This window comes from Protopterus annectens, chromosome 2.part1 (assembly GCF_019279795.1).
Source record: "Protopterus annectens isolate FY-2018-M chromosome 2.part1, PAN1.0, whole genome shotgun sequence".
Taxonomy (NCBI): Eukaryota; Metazoa; Chordata; order Ceratodontiformes; family Protopteridae; genus Protopterus; species Protopterus annectens.
The window spans coordinates 559,211,678-559,235,735 of record NC_056729.1 but is presented as its reverse complement, the minus strand read 5'-3'; the positions used below and the strand labels follow the sequence as shown (position 1 = coordinate 559,235,735).

The 24,058-nt window shown below is 41.4% G+C and overlaps 1 protein-coding gene across 1 annotated transcript in view; it reads left to right on the top strand.

The window, feature by feature from the left end:
- POLR1A (RNA polymerase I subunit A) overlaps positions 1 to 24,058 on the top strand; it is a 2,269,619-nt gene that overhangs the window by 1,110,695 nt on the left and 1,134,866 nt on the right. The window contains exon 19 of the mRNA XM_044062330.1: positions 19,730 to 19,828. Within this exon, the coding sequence (XP_043918265.1) occupies positions 19,730 to 19,828 (99 nt within the window). The remainder of the gene's footprint in view (positions 1 to 19,729; positions 19,829 to 24,058) is intronic.

The window sequence follows — 24,058 nt, the reverse complement described above, 5'->3', positions numbered from 1 at the left end:
CTTTCTTTACTGCCTAGGGGGTGCTTGCAAATGCAGTTGTTTGGTTTATTACTGCTTGCTTGTACTTTGCTAGTGCTATTTTGCTGTTATCACGTGTAGCCTAGAGCTGTTTTTATAACTTGTCATTGGGCAGCTTTTTCTTGAGTCATAAAATCTTGGTTTTGTTACAGACATTTTAATGGCTTGAACTTTTTATTCTTACTCTTATGTGTGTGTATATATATATATATATATATATATATATATATTTTTTTTTTTTTTTATGTATATAGTTTTATTTGTTAATGTTTGGGAATGTTCAGAGTACATCTGCAGATTGGCAGTTATGTTTATAAAAGGCCAAAGTTCTGTAACAGAAGGGCAAAACCAAAATATACAAAGAATATCAACGGTTTGTTATTCTTATGCACTTAGCAATAAGTGGAAGAGATTTGGTGAAAGGAAGCTCTTTTGCCAATATTAAATAATCACTAAAATAAATGGTTGAATATAAAATAGTTTGTTAAATGAATATATAATTCTGTGCGTTTCCTTAAATCTGTCCATATTCTATCATTCACAAGAACAGAGTTTGGTTTTGGCATTAGGATGATTGAAGAATGGTATTAACAGTTGATAGCTACAACATAAATTTGTAAGTGCATGAAACTGGTTTATTTATTTATTTTATTACATTTGTTTACCAGGAAAGTCCACTGGCCCTAAAAGAGCCCATTTTCAGTGAAGGCCCGGGGAGAAAAGCTCCATCAAGAATATAGATACAGAAAAAAATTAAACATTAATTGGTACAGAAGTAAAAAGTGTTACACATAGTGATTACAGTGATATATGCAGAATATATACATAAATGGAGATATATTAATCAACATTATTGTACCAGTATCAACAAGTGATGAAAAAATAATAAATATGGAGAAAGTATCATTCAGTAGTAGCAAAAAGCATAGGAGTTTAGTTATCATATAAGGAGAAGGAAGAGGTTAGGTTATAGAGCAGGTACATAACCAGGAAGAGTTGAGATGATTTTTCAGTATTTGTTTGAAGGTGGTGGTGCTACCTGTGTTTCTTATAGAAGGTAGAAATTAGTTCCATAGTTTGGCAATGGTGAAGGAGTAGAGGAGCTGACCAGCAGGTAAGGTGGGCTTTTCTACTTTTAGAAGTAGACGATTTTCTGATCTTAGTTGCCTGCTGGGTTGGTATTTGGCAAGTAGAGCTGAGAGAGCAGGACAGTCTGTGGTTTGGATGATAGTAACTTTTCTTTTAATGTTACAAAAGGTGAATACTTTTTGCTGTTCAAAATAGACTTTCTAAAATCTTATGAAGAGCAGCCCAGATGATATTGACGTCAGTAGCATAGCCTTTGTCAGATAACAGAAGTAATGCACTTAAGCAGTGGATGCAGACTGTTTAACAGTGAAGTCAGCTGCTGTTGAGAAAGTAATTTAATAGAAGGAGATTATGTATTACAGAACAATCTGTGTCAGTATGTCTGGATTGTTCGTAGTAAGGATAGCAAAAAGAGAAATTTCAAAGATATTTATGTCACAGAATGGGTGAAAGGTTTTTATTAATTCTAAAAACACGTTTATGAATCTTAAATTTTTTTAGCAGGGTGATGCACAAGAAAGGAAAATAAATGGTATTGAATTTAATTAGGTACAAGAATACATTGGATAATTTCACCAGGCAAGAGACCAGGATTGCCAGAAAGTATTGTAATGGAGGATTGAAGAAGTTATATAATTTAAAAATCAGAAAGTACCAGTATAATTTGTAATTTTATTAGGATCACCAAAAGTTTTAGGTGAACATTTTATTGATTTAGGAAACCAGATAAAATGTAATATTTCTTTATCTAGTTATTGGAAAAAAATTGTGTTTGGCAAAAAGATTGCATATAGAAAATAACAATACGGTGAAATATATTCATTGGGTTGATTTCCACTTTAGAAAGCAAACAAAATTTTAATGCTTTCCATCTGCAGAAGCCTTGTAGAACTGGTTCCCTATTAGAAGATCGAAGACGCATTCTTTCGAATGCATCTTAGTCGAACTCAAAAGCCTGAAACGGCAAAATATCGAAGTGGCTTTTAAGCTAATTCTTTCCCTGGGAAAGAATTTGCTTGACCACTTTGTTACTTTGCCGTTTTCGGCACTGTAGTTTAGTCTCGGAGTTGGTATATTTAAGTAGGGGGGTGTGGGGGGCTTCGCCCCCCACTTAATGTAATGTTTAAAGTATGTTTTTTTTTTTGGGTTGTTGGAATAGCGATTTTTTTCCCTAGGAAAAAATCGCTGTTCTGACAGTTTGAAATTGTAAGCTTTCGCTTACATAGGGTCAATTAATCACCGTTCGCTTTTTTAAGCCCTCTGTGATCTAATATTGACCCGTAGAACTGCATGCCAGTATATGTTAATGAAAGTATCAGTTAAATTATTTTGTGAAAAGGTAATACCTTAATGTTTCAAGCTAATTCCTTATAGGATAAAGGGAGTAATGTTTTTTTCCAAGAAACATTTTTATTGAATTATCTCATTTGATATAGGCAATCATACATTTATATAAATGAAAACAAATCATATTGATATGATTTTAGTTACAAACATTATATATATCACTTATAATCTATCCAGTTATTGTCATTGAAACATTACATAGCTTATTCAAATCCTCTCTTCTTTTAAACTGCATTCCCACTCTGCATGTACTGTTCCCACTATTCCCATTTTTTTCTATGTAGTTTGCTCCCTACCCTTTTCTAAACATCAAAAATTCCAGTTGCATTATCTCTGTTATATTCACTACTTTAGGTACAGTTGGTTTAGACTTTGATTTCCATTTTCTAGTAATTGCTTTTTGGCAGCCACCAGAATTGCACTCAGCAAGGTCTTACTATGTCTAGGCAAGTGTATCATAGCTCAAAAATCATTTCCTTAGTTACACCAGTTTGCTCATCCCATACCTTTGACAAAGAGTCTGCAAGGAATCGGTAAAGGGATTAATGTTCCAAACTATAAAGCAGGCAACCACAAACATCCAAACCACAAACTGGTAACAAAAAAGGCTGAAGCACAAGGCTGAGTCACAGATTGTAAAATGTATTAAGCGCTTTCATCCTCAAAGGGTAGGACTTCATCAAAATAAAAGACAATCCACCAAACCCAGCTTAAATAGTACTTGAGTTGAGTTTGGTGGATTGTCTTTTATTCTGATGAAGTCCTACCCTTTGAGGACGAAAGAGCTTAATAAATCTTGCAATCTGTGATTCAGCCTTGTGCTTCAGACTTTTTTGTTACCAGTTTGTGGATTAATGTTCCAGTAATCATCAAATCATGGAAGTAGTATAGTTTCAAAAAGTAATTAAGATGAAAACATATCAGTAAATAAAAGGAATTTTGGGATGTTTTTGAGGAGCATGAAAGCAAATATCTGAAAAAAAGTTATAAAAGGAACAGAAACACTGTTATACAAATTTGATATATTTGTAAAAAAATGGGATTCATTGCAAAGATGGTAAAGAAAGAGAAGAGGTATCCTTGGCACATTCCATTTTTAATTAATATAGAGTTTGTAAACTGCCGTTTTTGGGTAAGTAATTGTGGAGAGAATGAGTATACTGAGTATTAGATCAAAATTAAGTATAATTTGGGGGAGCTATGTATCTGGAAAATAGAAGTCGTCTGTTGAAATTTACCACATCAGATGTGTTTGTAGAATCGATTGCTAAAACTTGTATAGTGTTAGAGTAAAAAATTGGTAAGAATGAGAATTCAGAGTAATTGTATGATATGCTACTTCTCTGTGACCGAAATGGAGACACTGCATATGGCAAAATCAGTACTGCAGTAAATCCTAAGAAATAAATTGACTAGAATATTGTACATATATATTTAAATGAAAAATAGGTTTATCTAGAGGAGAAAACCTAAAAGTAATGTACCAGAATCTTTTCCTTGCATCAGTACTGAAGAAACTGTCATGTTAGAGAATTTGTTTACTAGAGTAGTCACACCTAACTTACTCCTGTAGATACCAGCAGCAACTATTGAATGAAACCATTTTTATTAATACAATCCCATTGGCTTTGTAGCATGTTGGTTAATTGAATCAGTGCTATATTTACAACGAAGTGTGAGGAAAAAGCAGGAGGAGCTTCCTTTTTTGTGGGACCTAAATCTGATAATAAAATGTATGCATTTAAAGAAGAGAGTAATATGAAATCAAGCTGTATTTGTATAAGTCATAAAATCATATATTGAGAAGCCATTTTAGAAAACGTCTAGAACATCCCCCAACCTCACCACTGGCATAACATATTACGCCTGTGTCCTGAGAACAATTGTGTTACACCTTTGAAACATGACATGCTACATTAATAAGCTAATGGTTGCACAAAAAATAATCATAATTTTATAAACTATAAACCATATTTAATATAAAATATGCATGCTTCTATATTTGATCAGGATGTACTCAAAATGCTTATCCTAGGTGCAAAACTTCATTGGAATGTAAGCTGCAAAATAGGATGTTTCATCTAGCATTAACCTTAATACAAATTATATTATTAAATTTAACAACTGCCTCATAGTAAGACGGTGTCCGGTTCGATTCTCAGTTAGAGCGTCTTCTGCCTGGAGACATGTGTGAATGGGCGTACCTTCGTTGAAGGTTGTGCGTCAGGGCTGGTAACTCGGCACGTAAAAATCAACTGTCAGTCATTAGCATACCGGAGTTCCGCTGTGGCGACCCCTAACCGGGAAAAGCCGAAAGACACAACAACAACAACTGAGTTGTAAACATATTTGAAAACATGTCTTTATGTCTGTTGTATCAAAATAAGCATTGTCTTAATAGTAGCAAATCACCTGTTAAAAATTATATTTTGTTTTAATACAAGGAGAAATAGAATGACTAAACATATTTAAAGTAATGTTTTGTAGTATTCTATGTATATATACAGTGCACATGATTGAGAACCCCCTAAAATCTCTCTCTTGACAAATTACCTGTATTTACTTGAATTGCTATGCATAAAATAAATCCTAGAAGAAGTCCCACACAAGACAGACTTGTAAATTAGAAATGTTTCAATAACTATTCAATCTCATGCTGTGGTCACATAATAACCCATTCATGAGTCAAGCAGTTGTATTAAATTAACTTGAAAATGTATGTAGTATTTGGTCAAATGGGACATAAAAAAAACCCACAGTGGATACCACGAACTTCGCTGCTCAGACCCCAATAATGTAAAAACATATTTTATTAAAAGGTTAAGCGCTTTCATCTTTTCAATAGACTTCATCAGAACACTAAAACAATGAATAAAAACGTTTAAATACAATGATACATCCAATGACATTCAGTTATTTAAATTCAAACAAAACCCGAACATGTCATCACTTTCCCTTCATGAATATGCGAGTACTAAAACATCTGCTAGTTTACATAAATTACATCCTTGCTTCTGAAATGGGTTTAATAGGTATATTATCATTAATTCCTGGTATGGTGTTGGCATTTAATAGTATTTGCCATCTCACCTCCTTTTCACTCAATAATGCCTTCAAATTTCCACCTCTCAACCCTGAATGTGAAATGTTTACGTTTGCCTTATTGGAAGTTTTATTTCCCAACCAGAGAGGTGGAAATTTGAAGGCACCACACTTATTTCCCAGATTTCATTCTTTCCTTCCTTGAGTGCCTTCTATATTGAGTCTTGCCTCTGTCCATGTAAGTTTTTGCCAAGGGCTCCAGTTTCCTGCCGTATTCAAATGATGCACTGGTGAATTAGTTGTTGATGTTCTAAAACTACCTGTCATCCCATCCAGGGCTGGTTCTTCTTTGTGCCTTCTGTATGCTGGGGTAGGCTTCGACGTCCTCTAGTTCCTCCGTAGGATAAAGCAGTTACCAAAAAGTAATGTATTTTATGCCTTGGTTAAAACCATATAAAAATATGGTGGTATACCTTTATTTTACACCAATCTGGTATTGCCTGTGCTGTGGTAACAACCTATAATGCCTGAGGGGGATGCTGTTATAACTTTCAACCTCTGAGGATTAAAAAAATCACGGCACTGGCCTTTAAAAATCTTAGTAGAGGTTCAGAAAGAACACACTTTTTCTTCACAGTAGAAGGTTTGTATATACTAAACCCTATATAGTAAGTGATATGGAATATTTGTATAGCTTGGTTTATTTATTTAATATGTATGTACCCTTTAACAAGTCTGACTTTAGGAGGAGCATAAGTAGATTTAGAAGGAGGGAGGGTAAAGCTGTGGGCCAAAATTATGCCTAACTCTTATTATTAGAGTCATGCCTAGCAGTCTAGTCATGCAGTTTTGTAGTAGTTTAGATTACAGAGATTATACATTATTAGAAAATGAATGTGCTGTATGCTCAGTAGCTGACATATGTGCTGTAATATTGCATTAATAGATTTTCATGGTAGCATGAATTTTCCATCCTGACAAATTTAAATGTACAGATAAATTACCTTCCTTGGACCAGTACTGTGTTGCATTTCATTAAGAAACATCAAACAGTGCATTACTTTACTGGCCGTCTGTAGGTTTTAGCTTGCAGCATATTCATAGTGGCAGAATATATGCAAAGTAGTCTTAAAAATGTTATTGATGGTTGTTTATCAGAAAATAATGTTTTGAAAACTTTAAGGATGTCTTTTATGAAGTAAAAATATATCTGATGTTGTTAATCTTCGTTCATTCTTTACTGATGGGTTATCGGTTCCGTCCTTGAAACCGAGCCGGCCAAATATCAAGCTCGCATCAGCCAAAAAACTCTCGAGCCAAGGTCCTACCCAGAATGCTCTGCTCCCTGTTACCTCAGATCTCGTTTGCCGTGTTGCTGTACAGCCGTGTCGAGCCACTCTCTCAGCTAAGTGTCTAATTTTTTGAAGGTTTTATACATTGTTCTTACTTTAAATATTTCTAATAGTTTCTACTAATATTTTCCTACCCTATAGTATACTTTACACTCTCTCCCTTTATTATCCTTTTTGTTACCTTTGAGGTAATTCTCATTACCATCGTTGGTAATCCTTCCTTTTCTCTTCTTACCCTTTTGGGTAGCTTTTCCTCTTCTTTTTGGTACTGTTCTTCTTCTCCACATCATTATGTTGGATAAGAAAAGTAGCTTTGGCTTCAAGCAGTGTAAGGATTGCGGCCATAGGTTACCGCTTTCTGATGGCCATGACTTGTGTCTACTGTCTGAATGTCTCCCACCTTACTGTGGATCCCCCGTGTGGGATTTGTAAAAATTTTTCAACCAGGACTCTTAACGAGAGGAAGAATAAGTTATTATTGAAAGGTCTTCTCAAATCTCCTTTCTCTGAGGCTATTTCTGGATTGGAGGGCTCACCCCCTCCTGTTAAACCCCGTAAGAGGCATTCTTCCTCTTCATCATCGAGGTCGCTCCCTTCTTCTCCCTCTGGAGATCGTAGGGAGTCAACTCATAAGAAGGTGAAATTGATTACTACTTCGGCGCTGCCACCTGTGACCTTGTCGGTTCCAGGCTCAGCATCACCCCAAATGATTCTGGCTTCACACATGTCTTCCTTATTGACACCGGCACCGGAGTTCCCGGTGCAGACAACTACGGCTCCGACAGTTCCGTCGCAGCCCTTACCAGCACTGTCCATGCAGGTACAGTCCCTTTCGGCACCGTTGGTACAATCCTCTTTGGCTCCGAGTATGACTTTCCTGTATTCCACGGCACAGACATTTTAGGCATCGTGTTCTTCAGTGCAGTCCTTCTTGGCACCGTCCTTATTACCGACCCAGACACTTTCCTCAATGGCACCATACCCATGGGGCAGACTTTTGCTTTTACAATGCAGACACCTTCAACTACTATGGCGCTGACATCCTCGGTACAGACTACTTCCACACCGTTTTTTTTCGGTGCAGACTTCCTCTGTTCTGGGCTCTGCACCTCTTGAATTAGCAGGGACCAAGTATTCTCCTTCCTTGGATCCATTTGCTGGTAGTCAATATAGTCCTTTTCTACTAAGGACAGAATCGCCATCAGCTTTCTCCATGAGGTTAACCAAGAGTCTCTCTGAGTAAGATGTGTTGCGGCTTGTTGACCAATTGCTTGTGTCCAGAGGTCTCTCTCACCCATCAAAATCCATGTTCCCTTCTTTAGGTGAGCGTATATCTCCTCAAACTCCAACGTACACTCCTCCTTCAACTTCTAACCAAGTTTCAAAGCCTATTACTCCGACAGCAGCTTCCCTTCCTCTGACTCCAATAGTGGAGCTCACTTTGGAACCGGAGTCATCCTTGTGGCCCTTGGTGCCCTGGTTATCGGACTCTTCTCAGGCCAGCGGCTGTGCCATGGGGGAGGGTATTCCTGGTTCCATGCTGATTTTTTTCTATGGCACCCCCCAAGGATTCTGTCTCTCTCACGATTCACAATCCTCTTGAGACTCCTGGTCTGGGTGTGGGCTTGTCTGGGCAGGGTTGACCCTGGTTCCGAGGTTGTCGTGATCGATTCCGGGCTTTCATCCCTCTATGGGCGGGCTGTCCTTCCAGGCCATGGAGAGGGCACTTGCCTCTGCTGGCAAACCCCACATGTCTGAGTCCTCTCCCACCTCTGTGCCGTAACTGTCACAAACCACAACCACCGGACACCGGGCACAAGGCCCTTAGATTTCTCCTCCTCAGGAAACCCTGTCTTTGCAGTCTTCCCCAGAACCTTCCACTGAGGAAGTACCCCGTAAAGCGTCGTGCAAGAGGAAGCACATGGACTCCACTGAGAGTCGTTGACTGAAGATACGGATTTTGATGACGGGGAAGTTTCCCCATAGTCACCCTCTGATGAGGTGTCCTTTGGTGAAATCCTCAAGATCCTTAGACAGAGGGGTGACTGGAAGTCCTCTAATCCTTCCTCTGAGGAATCCGTGCTCCTGCAGACTTTTTGTGCCCGCCCCCCAACCTCCTGGGTCTCCCCGCCAGCCGATGAGCTTGTCCAGCTCATCATCCAGCGTGCATGGAAGGCTCCTGACACCCTGAAAGTGATACCAAGGAGACCGGATAAAATATTATCGCCCCCAGCTGAGCACCCACATTGGTCACGAGGTTTTACAGTAGATGCTATGGCTGCAACTATGAAGGATTTGGCAGAAGAGAGCCAAACTGTCCATCCACCCAACAAGGAGTCCCGGACAATAGACAGACTAGGGAAGCATGTGTTTGCTTCATCGACCTTCACAGTAAAGTCTTTGAACTATTTTGCACACTTTACCAGGCTATAGAGGGAGCTTATCAACCAGTTCTCTGAAATCTTGGCAGGAGCTGTTTCTGACAAGGTCCATGACAACGTGTCTTCTCAGGTAGCCACCCTAGAGTCCATTTCCAACTCTTCCATGCGTCTTATTTCTCATGCAACGGAAGGGGTGGCTAGAGTGGCAGGCGCAGGTATAGTCACCAGACATGCCTGGATGTGCCTTTGCAACTTTGCAGACTCCTTTAAGGCTTCCTTCATGAATGCCCCCATCGAGGCAGCTTCTTTGTTTGGCCCTAAAGTGAAAGATGCGCTGGCAAGGTGCGAACAAGATGGCAAGACCATGTCTGCCATTGGTGGCAGACACTCCAGTCCTCAGCGATTATTACTAGAAATCAGAGGAGCGGGAAGATGTGGCACAGGAAATCACAGTGCTCTTTCCGGGACGCACGTGCTGAGTTCTTCCCTAGAGGCAGAGGGAGAAACTTCAATAGAAGACTTGGGGCAGAGGAGGTCTGCGAAACCAGGGTTGCCCGACTGCTCATCTCTGGAAGTGGTCGGGGGTCATTTTTCCTTGTACCCCACTGCCTGGCAAAATATAACCACCGACTCTTGGGTACAATGGATAATATCCAGAGGCTAACACATCCCCTTCCATCTTTGTCTAATCTCATCCAGAGTATTACCCGACGTCCCACCCAGTCAAAGGGAAGCAGCAGCACATGAAATCCAAAAGCTGCTACAAAAAAAGAGTCATCCATACGGTCCCCCCAGACCAGATAGGATCCGTTTTTTACTCAACGTTCTTTTTAGTGCCACAAAGACAGGGGACTGGAAACCAAGTCTGGATTTCAGCTCACTGAACAAATTTGTAAAAACAGAGATTCTGGATGGTCATGGTTCAGTCTATCCTTCCTCTTCTGGAAGAAGATGATTGGGTGTGCTTTGCAGAGCTTCAAGCTGCATATTACCACATAAAAAATGGACAAACGCTCAAGAAGATACCTCCACTTCCACATAGGAGCCAATCACTACCAATTTCGAGCTCTGCCCTTTGGTCTCTCTACAGCCCCCAGAGTGTTCAGAAAATGCATGGCAGTGGTTATCGCTCACGTGCGATTTCAAGGATTCCAGGTGCTTCCATATCTAGACAATTGGCTTCTCACCGCCCCCACCAAGCGTCTACTGGAAGAAGCCCTGCACTACACTCTCCTGACAGCTCAAAGTCTGGGAATCACTATAAACTGGGAGAAATCCAACACGACCCCAACTCAGTCTTTGGAATTTATAGGGGGTAATGTTGGACATGAGAAATTGCACAGCATCCCTTCCGGACCACAGGCTTCAAAGAATAAAGCAACAAGTTCAACCGCTGCTCTGTCACCACAAATCACCTGCTCGATCTATACTCCAACTCTTGGAGTCAATGGTAGCCTCGATCACCATTGTTCATCTAGCCAGATTCCACATGAGGCTTTTTCAGTGGCACCCTCTACAACATCCTTTGTCTTTTCAGATAACTGTAACTCAGAGATGTCCACCAGAGTAAATCTTGCTTGCATCTCAAAATCCCCAACAATGGTCTTGCCCCTTCAACCCCCATCAACCGATAGCCACGGTGACCACGGATGCCTCCCTGATGGGGTGGGGGGGGTCTATGTCAGGGAAACTCGTTCGAAGGCACTTGATCGGAGACAGAGGCCCTTTTGCATATTCATGTCCTTGAACTGAGGGCGGTGCTACTAGCGTTACAAGCATTTCATTCCATCCTTCCGTCAGGGACTATTGCGATCCAGTCAGACAACATGTCAGTGGCCTGGTACATCAACAAACAAGGGGGCACCAGATCTTACCCGTTATGCTGAGAGGCCTTGAGAATATGGCAGTGGGCGATAGCTTCCAACCACTTTCAAATTGCAATGCACATTCCAGGGATCTCCAGCATGATAGCGGATAAATTGAGCAGGTGCATTCTGCAACCTCACGAGTGGTCCCTCAATCCTATGATAGTGGCAAGAATCTTCAACCGCTGGGGCCAGCCTTGCTGTGACCTATTTGTCTCCCCAACCAACTACAAGTGCAGCAACTATTTTGCCCTAACCCCCCCTCGGGACAGTCACCAAGAGATGCTCTAGTCCATGCTTGGCCCTCGGGTCTACTTTAAGCTTATCCTCCTCTTCCCCTCATCTCCCAATTTCTGAAGAAAGCATGACAGTTGAAGAGCAAAGTGATCCTCATTGCTCCATATTGGCCACGACAAGTCTGTATTCCCTTCCTCTGGCCTCACCTGCTAGATCAACCGTAGATCCTCAATCCATCCCAAACGTTGATCTCCCATCCACAGGGTCTGACTCACCCCAGTCTAACAACCCTGAAACTGACAGCTTGGTTTCTCCACTTCCAATCATTGTCAGGCCTGAAAACCTATAGATGTTCTTCATCTCACATTGCTGCAGTCCTTACATATGGGTAGTCCGCTGTCCTCGGTCGGCCCGAATACCAAAGTATAAGGCTGACGTCGGTCAAGGCGCTTAAAACTGACATCAGGACGTCAGGGTACAAAAGCGCATGACCGACGTCATTTCCTCAGTCTTTTTTGCCGCATGGCCCGATGCAGAAGCAGCGTTGCAAGTGCCGTTCGGCGTTCTGAAATTTTTCGAATTCGGAGTTTCAGACCGAATCCAAGTTGGCTAAGTACCCCGTTGGGGAATATTTTGGTTTTTTCTTGCCTCAGTGTTTTACCGGATGTCAGAAAAAGTGAATAACTGTATTTCTTGTGGGAAACAGATACCGCATAGAGATTATCATTCTTTGTGTATTCCTTGTCTGGGGCCTGAGCACGACGTTGTTGGGTGTCGCTTTTGTGCTAGGTTCAATAAACGCATTATTAAGCGGAGGTTAGATTGTGCTAGGCTGGTCTTTGGGAAGCGGTGCAATTATAATATGCCGTCGGATTCTCCGGCGCCCGCTTCTGCAAAGAAGCGCAAGGACAAAGCAGTTAAACCCAGGCAAGATGAGTCGTCCGTACCGGACGCCGGTTCTTTTGAGGCTTCAGTGGAACTGGTGGTTCCTACGGAGACCTCTCTGGAGTCTCAGGGGGAGACTTTGATTTTGCAGGAGGTGGTCTCTCAGGAGGCAGGTCAGGCTGAAGGGGCTTCTCAAGTTACTGTACTCCCCTCCCTTCCTAGGGTGGTTAGGCCTTCTCCTTCTGTTTCCAAGGCTTCTCCCAGAGGCAGGCCAGTTTTAGCTTCTGTTGGTGTCACTCCTAGTTCAGCAGGGTCTGTGCCTAAGAAGCACATGCTTAAAATGGCAGAAGATTTGATTACTCTGATTAGAGGTTCTTTGCCCCCTCCTGATAAGAGGCCTAGGGTGGAGCCAGAGTTGGGAAGTTTTGAGCAGGCTTCGGATGTTTCAGAGTCTTCAGCTGAAGACCTGCAGGAGTACTCTCCTTATTCTGATTCTGATGCAGATGATTCCACTCCTTCTGCTTCTCCTCCAGAGGATTTTTCTTTTTCAGAGACACTTCATTCTATGAGGGAACATTTTAAGTGGGAAGGTCAGGACTTCTCTGATTCTCGGAAAAGGCTTAGGGAATTTTTGCTGTTACCCCAGCATAGGCCCTTGGCTATACCCCCTGTTCTGGATGTTGTGGAAGATGTGTTTGCAGTGGCTTCTCTTAATCCTGATTCTCTGCCTCCTGCTCCTGTTAAACCAGATAGGTATTACAGGGTGCCTGAGGCTCATAAATATCTTTATAAGAGTCCTAGGGCGGACCCAGAAACTATTAGTCAGGGACCTAAGGGTGTCAAGGCCTCTGTTGTAAAAAATCCGGTTCCTCTAGATAAAGAAGCCAGAGCTTTGGATAGATGGGGAAAAAAGGTCTATACATCTTCTACCTTAGCTATGAGGGCCTTGAATTGCCAGTTTCATATGTTGAAATATCAAAACTTTCTTCTTTCTCAATTGAAGTCTAAGGTGGATGCTCTGGCGGAAGGCATTGAGTGTAAAGAATTACAAGATTTGGTGCATGTCTCAGAACAGGTGAGTAAGCATTCATTACAGTGTGGTTTTGATGCTGTGCAGGCCTCGTCTAGGGTGGCTGCCACTGGCTCAGTTCTTCGCAGGCATGCCTGGCTGAAGGATCAGAATTTATCTGACCATGTTAAGACAAGGATTTTGGATGCTCCTTTGCAGTCTGATGTGTTGTTTGGTTCACCTGTGGAGTCAGTCTTGAAGAAAATGGAAGACAAGGCTAAGTCTATGCAGGCTGTTAAAGATTTTTTGCAAGTTCAGCCTCCAAAGTTTAGTAGGACTTGGCCTGCTAAGGGGTGGACGTATCCTTCTTATGATTCTCAGTCTAGGGGTAGATCTAGACGTGGTAGGGGGAGAGCTCAGAGTTCTTTCAGGCCTAGAACAGGGAGTTCACCTGCACAATCTTCGGGTGAGGGCAGGGGCCAGTCCTTTCGTAAACAGGCCCAATGACCTACTTTTTCAGCTGCCAGATCCTTCTTGCCTGGCAGCACCTTTGGGAGGAAGGTTAGCAGTCTTCAAGAAAATTGGATGTTGATTACCCAGGACAAATGGGTATTGGATATCATACACCAGGGTTACAAGTTTTATTTCCATACCTTGCCTCCTTTCAAAGGCATGCCGGACGTTCCTCCTCAGCAAAGACTAGAGGCGCACAAACAAATTTCTCTGCTACTTCAAATAGGGGCCATACAACCGGTCCCTCTGCCAGAAGTGGGCCTAGGATTTTATTCTCGCCTGTTTCTAGTACCAATTTTGGATTTATCTATCCTCAACACATATCTGGACATTCCCAAGTTCAAAATGTTGACGTTACAACAGCTTTTACCTCTGCTGGGCAAAGATCACTGGATGGTGACCCTGGATCTCAAGGAGGCTTACCTTCATGTTCCTTTCAGGCCCAGTTGCAGGAAGTATCTGCGTTTTCGGGCTGGGACTTCACATTATCAGTTCTCTGCATTGCCCTTTGGCTTATCTACTGCACCCAGAGTATTCACGAAGGTTCTGGCTCCAGTGGTAGCTTTCTTCAGGCTAAGAGGAATACAAATCTATCCTTATTTGGACGATTGCCTGATTCTGGCCCAAGAAAAGGACGAACTTCTTCATCATCTAAAGTATGTGATGGCAGTGTTAAGATGCCTGGGGTATTCTGTGAACGAAATAAAGTCCAGTCTAGTACCCTCTCAGGACATGTGCTTTCTGGGTGTGAGACTGAATACAGCATCCCAGATGGCCTTTTTGACCCCGGACAAACAAAAGAATCTTTCTCTTTACTTCCACCAATTGTCTCGTCAGTCCAGGCTGACTGCAAGGACAGTCCTTCAAGCCTTGGGGTTCATGGCATCTTGTATTCTGGTACTTCCCAATGCCGAACTGCATATGAGGAAGCTACAATGGTATCTCAAGAATGTATGGACACAGCACTGCCAAGATTTGGACACTGTCATTCAGATAATACCTTGCATTCAAAAGGAGTTTTTGTGGTGGGCTCAGGAATGTCACCTAAACAAGGGACTCTCTGTGACCCGGCCAGAGGCGAGTCAGATTTTAACGACAGATGCCTCAGACAAAGCTTGGGGAGCTCATCTAAATGGAAAATGGGTACAAGACACGTGGACTGCCAGACTTCAACATCTACATATCAACTTGAAGGAGATGTTAGCAGTCCAATTTGCATTGATAGCTTTCAAGGATTTACTTCTTCCAGGGCAGGTGTTGATTCAAACAGACAACACAACTGTCATGTGGTACATCAACAAGCAAGGGGGAACGCATTCTTATCCTCTGTGCAGACAAGCAATGATTTTGTGGGAAACTGCTCTCGGTTTACAGCTAAATTTTCAGGCAAGGTTTCTGCCAGGAGCACAGAACTCCTTAGCAGATGTGTTGAGCAGACAAATTATGGATCCCCACGAGTGGAAATTGGATCCTCATGTATTTCAGAAATTGACAGTGTTATGGGGAACTCCAGACATAGATCTGTTCGCTTCTCCACTAAATTACCAGCTGCCAAAGTTTTGCACAAAAAGGTTTCATCCCACAGCTTGGAAAGTGGATGCTCTCTCATTCAATTGGAGCAATCTTCACGTGTATGCCTTTCCACCTCTGCCTCTCCTCCCAAAGGTACTCCTGAAGGTCAGACAGGACAAGCCAAACATGATTTTAATAGCTCCAGATTGGCCTCGACAGCACTGGTACCCATTACTGAGAAGTCTGGCATGGAAGCCTCCATGGCCTTTGCCTTCGATTCCTCACCTGCTGTCTCAGGAGAACAGTCATTTACTCAATGTCAAACTTCATTCTCTGCATCTGACAGCCTGGCATATTCTGTTTTAAACCCTGGAGGGTCTCAGCTTCCACAACAAGTTTTGAATGTTATTTTGGAGGCCAGAAGGCCTAGTACAAGGAAAGTTTACGCAGATAAATGGAGGAGATTTTTATTTTGGAGTACAGCAAAGGACTTTGATGTTTCTAAACCTAATTTAAGTGTTGCACTTCAATACCTTACTGAGTTATTGGACAAAGGTTTGTCCTTCTCCTCTATAAAGGTTCATGCTGCAGCAATTTCTGCTCACTATGACTGTGACCCACCATTATTTTCTCAGCCTTTGTTTAAGCAATTCCTTAGAGGGGCAAAGAATATAAGACCCCCACGTAGAGCTCCTACTCCTGCTTGGGATCTCAATTTTGTGTTGGAGAAACTCACTCTACAACCTTTTGAGCCTGCAGCATCAGCAGAGTTGAAATATTTATCATGGAAGACTGCGGTTTTGTTGGCCATTACCTCTGCGAGAAGGGTTTCTGAATTACAGGCCCTTATGGCAGTTGAGCCTTTCTTAATTTTCCACAAGGATAGGGTGTCTTTGCGTACTAACCCTTCTTTTTATGCCTAAAGTGGTTTCTAGTGTGGCTTTAAACCAAACTATTCATTTGCCTACTTTTTATGCAAACCCCCAAAATAAAGGGGAAAGGATTTTGCACACTTTGGATATACACAGACAGTTGCGATATTATTTGAGCAGAACTAAAGGGTTCAGGCAGTCTCAGCAGTTGTTTGTTTCTTTTGCTTTGGGTTCTCAGGGCAAACCTGTTTCAAAACAAACTATTTCTAAGTGGATTGGGTTTTGTATTGCTTTCTGTTATTCCCATCATGGTAAGGAGATTCCAGCTGGGATTAGGCTTCATTCCACAAGGGCTACTACCACTTCTACAGCTTTTTTAAGGGGGGTGGCTACTAAAGATATTTTGGAAGCAGCTACTTGGAGTTCAGTGCATACTTTCTCTAAGCATTACCACCTTCCACTTTACTCTAAATCTAGGGCTGGATTTGCCACTGCTATTTTACAGGGCATTTTGGCAGCTCCTAATGCTTTATAGTGTTGCCATCCTCCCTTACCTCTGCTTTGGGATTCTACCCATATGTAAGGACTGCAGCAATGTGAGATGAAGAACATAGTACAGTTTTGTACCTACCATAAATGTAGATGTTCAAGATCCACATTGCTGCAGTCCAATACCCTCCCTCCTTCCCCTCTGTTGTTGAAGGTGGTGGTGTAGTTTGTGTTGTACATATTGTAAATATGGTTGGTGCACGGGTGGTTGGTTAGTTTTTGCTGGTTTTTGGCTTTGGCCTTTCTTGTTAGGGCCTTCTGACATCTGGGGCAAGAAAAGACTGAGGAAATGACGTTGGTCATGCGCTTTTGTACCCTGACGTCCTGATGTCAGTTTTAAGCGCCTTGACCGACGTCAGCCTTATATTTTGGTATTCGGGCCGACCGAGGACAGCGGACTACCCATATGTAAGGACTGCAGCAATGTGGATCTTCGAACATCTACATTTATGGTAGGTACAAAACTGTACTTTCCCTGTGCGCAATATTCTTATTGCATCTCATAAATTGTCCACCAGACTAATCTATCTTAATAAATGGAAAAGGTTTTCTTTATGGGCAGCGAATAAACAATTAGACCCCTTGTCAGCCCCAGTTTCGGTGGTTTTGGATTACTGCCTGTACTATTCATGTGCAGTTAGCTGCCATCTCAAATTTCCACATTGGTTTTCAGGATGCTTCACTTATGTCACATAGACTCTTTAAAACTTTCTTAAAGGGGGTTTTCCACTTAAAACCTCCCTTTAGAGAACCAGTACAATCTTGGGATTTACCTTGTTTCTGCAAGCTCTAACAGCTTCCCCCCTGGAACCTGCGTCTTCATGTGATGTAAAAATATCTCTCTTGGATAACTTTTTCTGATTGCAATCACATTGGCCAAACGCTTGTCAGAACTTCAAGTCTTAAGCATCAAACCTCCCTATCTTATCTTCCATAAGGATACCAAAAGTGGTGTCAGCGCGGTCTATCAACCAATCTATTGACCTTCCAGTATTCTTGCTAACCACTCTAACAAGGGAGAGTATTGTTTGCACTCCTTGGATGTTCATAGGCAAATATGATTTTATCTGGACAGAACAAAATCTACCCGTAAATCAGACCAACTATTCCTGGCTTTTTCTGGACCAAGACGAGGTCACCCTGTCTCCAAATTCACATTGGCTTCATGGATGAGAAATTCTATTACGTTTATCTACAACAAAAACAAGGTCTCCTTGCCTCACAGAGTGAAAGCACATTCTACAAGGTCTATGGCAACTTCAGCAGCTTTCCATGCTAAGGCTTCCCTCAGCTGTGACTTGGGCCAAACCTCCGTATCTTTATTCTTCATTACAAATTGGACTTGGACTCCAGAGGTAGAACTTCTTTTGGCTCCATGGTGCTCAGGAATGTCCTTCCATGAGGGCCACCCAGGGATACAGGTAGCTGGGGACTCTGTCTCATCAGTAAGGAATGAATGAATGAATGAAGGTGTCACTGCTCAACAGAGGCAGTGTCACTGCTCAACAGAGGCACAGCAAAATAATGGGTATAGTTCCCCATACTAAAGGGGTGGCGTAAGCCACAAAAAGGGGTGGCGTAAGCCACAAAACTATGGGCTAGGCTTGTAAATGCCCTCGGGCAGATAGCCTAGTATGAACCTATGAACCTATTAACAATATCAGATAAAGAAGTTATGGTTTAACATAACGTTCTATCTGTATTGTTGATCTTTGTTCATTCATTACTTCCCACCCTCTGTCCCCCATCCAGAGGTTCCTGGTTGATCTCATGTACTCCTTCATTGTAGGTCTGTTATGACCAGAAGTAGCCTCTACTTTTATCTATCAACTTGCAAACTCGATCTGAGGTAACATGGAGCAAAGCATTCTGGGTAGGATATTGGCTCGAGAGTTTTTTGGCTGACGCGAGCATATTTGGCCGGCTTGGTTTTGAGGATGGGAACGATAACCCATCAGTAATGAATGAACAAAAATCAGCAACACAGATGGAATGTTATGGTAAGACTTAACTTCTTTTCTTTAACCGTTCAGATGGGGAAACAGGATGTCTGATGCCCCTTTCTTTCACTGGCTCATTGATCTTCATTTCCACGTTGTTATTCACAGCCTTTATGCTTTGCCTCCCAAGTAAAGTATTTGTAGATAAACTGCTAAAATTGTGGTATAGTGGTAGATTCAAATTAAGGTCATTCGCATTAAATGTAGAGCCATTTCAGAACAGGTTGGATTGTGTTGGGAGAGAATTACTGGTTACTGGTAAAACTGGAAAAAGTACACATATTAATTAACCTGACACAAAATGTTAAGGAGGAGAACAGGAATCGGGTATCAGTTGACAAAGTGCAAGGCTGAGATACAAAAACAGAAAAGTTGTTCTAAGTTATTTTTGGAGACATGAGTTGTAAATTTTTATATATACACTTCGCCCTTTATTTAAATTCCATAGCAGGAAAAATTGTTCTGAGTTTTAAGCGACCCTTCAACTTGTTAGCACAGTGGTTATTTATAAGTGCAGTATGTGTAGTAAAGTACATGGGAACTGTGTTGTAAGGATTTTTTTAAACCACCGGCAATATTTTTAAAAAAGTTTTAAAGGATTTTTTAAGTACTGGTGGTATATTTATTGCAGCACCTCAGATAAAAAAATTATACTGGTGGTATCATTTATTGTAGCACCTCAGAGCAAAGTTTTGCTGTAAATCTTGTTTTAAAATTTTGCAGTGTTCCATTGATGACTGTCAAGATTATGTTGTTAGTACAAATGAAAGAAAAGTTCTGTTGATCAGGCTGATATACAAATTCATCAGGTTTGAGAGGAATAGAAGTCTGTGATACAAAAAGACCAAGTGAAAAGCAGTAGCATTTCTTGTATATGACTTTTATTTTGTCCTCTATCCTATTGCTCCTTCTGTGTGCATTTGTTTGGCTGGCATTACTAAAGCGTTTTGAGTATGAAGGTCAGCAACATTAAGAGGATGAGCCCTTTATCTTCAGTGTTCATAAAACGCAACTTTTTTAGTAATGTACTTACATTTATTTCTGTCATACATTTCTAGGTGTGCATGCCACAGGGACTTCACAGACAGTTCCCAGAGAATAACCTACAGTTGATGGTTCAGTCGGGAGCCAAAGGTTCGACTGTTAACACAATGCAGGTATCAGATCTTCTCTATCATTCAGTATTTTGAGTAAATTAAAACAACACTTTACTGAAAGCATTGTTTTGGTGCAGTTAGCTAAGAGTTGGTTTGCTGTGTGTTTTATTTTAGAGGAATGGAAAAGAATATAAAATAAACTTTTTACAAGCAACCTTACTCAGTAATATCTAAAAATAAACATAAACTTCATATACAGTGCAATTTTTTTTATCTTGAAATGAAATCAGTAATTGTTGGTTTGAAGTACTGTGTAACTGGCCGTGCATTGCTGTTTTGTAGTTAACCTTCAAAACTGGATGCATTTCGGAGTTTAGAATTCTATACGTTGCAGAAAGCAGCATTTCTGCATCATCCGTCATCTACCTGATCTGTTAATCAGAAAATGATGTGTACATTTGAATGGTAGCTGTGGGCATTGCTTGCTTATGTAATTTTACTGCCAGAATATTTAGTACCATGGCATGCTAATTTTGAACACAATCCAAATACAGCAGAAGTAGAAATACATTTGTATACATACCATGTTATTCTCTCAGGTGTTCTGATCAGTCGCATCAGTATGGTGTTGTGATGATGACACTAAAATTTGAAGAATTTGCTGCATTTTAAAATAAGTAATACCTCTATGCTGTACACAATTCAGAGTATTGCAGCTGAAAAGTTGATTTTAAGCCAGCTATTGGCACTTGCATGTGCTCTAGGCTTCTAACCTTTGGCACATCATACTTTCTTACCCATCTGTCCATCTTTCACTGTCATCCCTGCCCATTTCTGGACATTGGGTGCTTTTGCTCTGACTGGCCCGTTCAGGGCACTTGTCATAAGGTGTCATATTGCAGAACCCTAAGCAGTCAGGTAGAGTTTCTGCCTGTTTTTATTGAATCACAGGGTTTTTATGCAATGCTGAGGATGTATTTTGAGCATGTACAGTCTTTGGTACGTGAGCAAGCCTTTGTAGTAGTTTGCTTTTCCCAGTAGGCAACTTTTCATGAGGACTTTGAGGTTAGCCTAATTACCTTGAAGAAGATATTTCACAAGATAGTAGAGATGGGTGTCTTCTTCTTTTCTTACTATTTTGTGATTCAAAACTCACCAGTCAAACTTTAGATACAAGGAACAAAACATGTATGTTAGTTTACAAGCCACCTAGCAAAGGGAAGAGTTTGTTTTGGAAATACAGGTCAGACTAGTTTGAGGTTGACTGAGCAGCTGAAGATACTGGTGATAGGATAATATTGACAGTATGGGCATTGTATGGTAAAGATATTATAAACTTAACATTAAAAAAAAAACACAGAATTTCAAGATTAACTGACCAGATATATGTATAGACCATTGCTAACTATACCCCATCTCCTAGCACATAAACATATTTTTGTAGCTTGGTTCATCTATTCTGTCTGTTTCATTCATTTATTTGTTTGGCTACTTTCTTAGAATTCCCAACATTTTAATTTTATTACTGGAGAAAGAGAATGGATCTTGGCCAGTAAAATATGGTATGAACTGAATAGACTTAAGGATAGACGAGGCAGTGAAATTCTCCACACCCGGTCCAGCTCTCCCTAGATGACCGACCCCTTGTGTGGAGAGACCTTACTTTGAGGTTCAGTATAGATTGGCCTTTGACTCCATTCCATCTCCCAAAAGAATTCTGAATGAGTGTTTGGGAAAAAGGTTCGGTGAACCTTTTGTAGATGGTTATCAAGGATGCAGTTCTGACTGCTAGGAAACATTCATACTGAGTTATTGCAGTCCAGTGAAGACTGTGTGGTGCTCCGTGTTAGTCCCGTAGCAGTCATAGTTGAGCTGACTCCTTTGTGAGCTCTTTGGTCCATTGTAGGTCCCAGATACCACAGCATTTTGCTCCTTTAGCATCATAAAGAGGATCTAGAGCTCTATTTGGGGCTTAAACCCTCAGCTTTTCATATCATCTGCTGATTTTTTCATCTGTCTTAGTCAGGCACTTAAAGGCTTGTGGACCACCTGTTTCAGATTCTGTATGTGGTTTTCAGGTGGGCTTCTGTGTAGTCTGCTGTAGCCTCTAACTGGAGATCTGTTGTTTTAAAAGCCTGAGCTGGATGCCCAGTTTAAAGGGGAGACACCCATTAATCCTGAATTTTCACAATGTGGTGGATGATGTTTTGAGAAGAAAGCAGACTGTCACCACTGTGGAGGGTCTTTATGGTCTTCCTCCTCCTCCTTTGCTAGATCTAGCAAGCCCCAAAAGAGGAAGAAACCACTTTGTTGTCCAAGGAAGCTGTGAAGCATCATATGGAATATTTTGGCCATCCAGCTGATGTAGTCCTGACTATGGTTTGTGGTTGCCCATGTGGGATTGTGGGGCTCCAGATTCACTGCAGATTAGAGAGTGATTGATGAAGAGTACTGTGTGTTTGATGAACTCATGCTCACCCATGTTTTGGAGCCCATGGCCTTCCCAAAAAGGGCCTAGCTGAAAGGTCAGACCATCTTAGTGGATCTCTTGAAACAGGCCCAGACTTTACTGTCAGGAGGGGGCCACAGGGGTTGTCTCTCATTTGGAGCAGTGCCAGGGATTGATGATAGTGTTACCTTTTTCTGGCCAGATACCATCACATTCAGGATTTTATTGAATTCGAACAGCACATCTGGTGTGTCTAGTTACAGATGATGTCTGTGATAGGAGTGATACCTGTGGTACTCCAGGTTATCTGGGTGGTGTCACTGAACATTGTGGATATCTTTTGGCTGCACACAAGAGGCTCCTCTCTTTTCCCTCTGGATTGATGTCACTTCCAATGCAGTTTGCTGCCATTTAGGTTTTCTTTTCCAGTAGTGTTTCATTGGCATTGGCCACTGTCCCTAAATCCTTGAAGGATAAGAAGTTTGTTGCATCCCATACATGTACAGTTGGCTCTTTGTAGCCCAGTACCAAAAGCACTTTCCATGTTGAAGTCTCTAATGGTGAACGTATTCCAGAAGAAATCCTCTCTTACCCTCATGGAAATAGCAGTTGTTCATTTTAGGTATAATGCAATATTTTACTTTTTATCCTTCTCCTTTAATTCTTCTAGCAAAATTTTTCATATATATTTTTTTAATAAATTAACAGTCTTGGTAGCCCAGTACCAAGAACACTTTCCATGTTGAAGTCTGTAGTGGTGACCATAAACAAGTAGAAGTCCTCTCTTACTCTTCACAGAGGATAGCCTTCACATACATGGAGCTGGACACATTTTGGAGCAGATCATTCTTTCCTTGGGAGAGAGTCCAAATAGTCTTAGATTTGGAAGCCTGGGTAAGGATGCTCCAAAGGCTACAGGGTGGTACTCTACTGTTCCTTCTGGAGTGGATTGCTACCATTGTATTTGTGGTGCTTATTGCATTTCTGAAGATTCCAGTTGTTGCAGTAGACTGAGACCATTGCTGCTGAGTCCCTGGTCCATCATGGATCTCTGCTGTCATTCCCTGATGATGGGCTTGAAGTTATGGATGTCTTCCACCTGTCTTTTGGTGAAGCTCCCATTTTTCCCATTCATGCTGCTGAATCTGTCAATGGGCATAACAGCAGATGCTTCTCTGGTGGTGTTGAGAGTCCACCTATGTGCCCACACAGTTTCTGGGACCTGGTCCCTGTTGCAGAAGGAGCTCCATATCAGTCAAAAAAACTTTGGAGACAGAGCTTTTTTCTAGCTTGACTCTTTATTTTATCAGACAACCAATACACTTTGTGATATCTAAAAAAAAAAAGCAAACGGGGGGGGGGGGGGCAAGGTTGTACCACGTGTACAGTAATGAGAGTTGATGCAAGTCTGGTAGGCCATCCGGGACAAAGGGCATCATGGGCTGCTTGGTTCATATCCCAAAGAATGTGAATGAGCAGTCCAACTTTCTGAACTACACTTCTAATCCTGTCCTGGAGCTGTATATTTGAAGTCTGTGTCTTGTTTAATTCTTTTGGAAGTGGGATGTTCTACAGATCCGTTTCTTTACTTCATGGCAGAGTAAGATGCTTCTCTTGTTTTTAGTGTTTTATTGTCCCTTTGTGGCTAATAAGAGTACAGTTTCAGTTACTCTGGCCCCTTTTGATAGAGGAGACCATTACATTCATGTCTGTGTTTCCTGTCATCACAGCAGAATTCATGTCCACCTCAAAACCTAGCTACTGATATAAATCCTTTGATTCCAAAGATCGTTTGACTAGGTCTGAAAACTGATTATGGTTACTAGGGAGCCTTCTGTTCG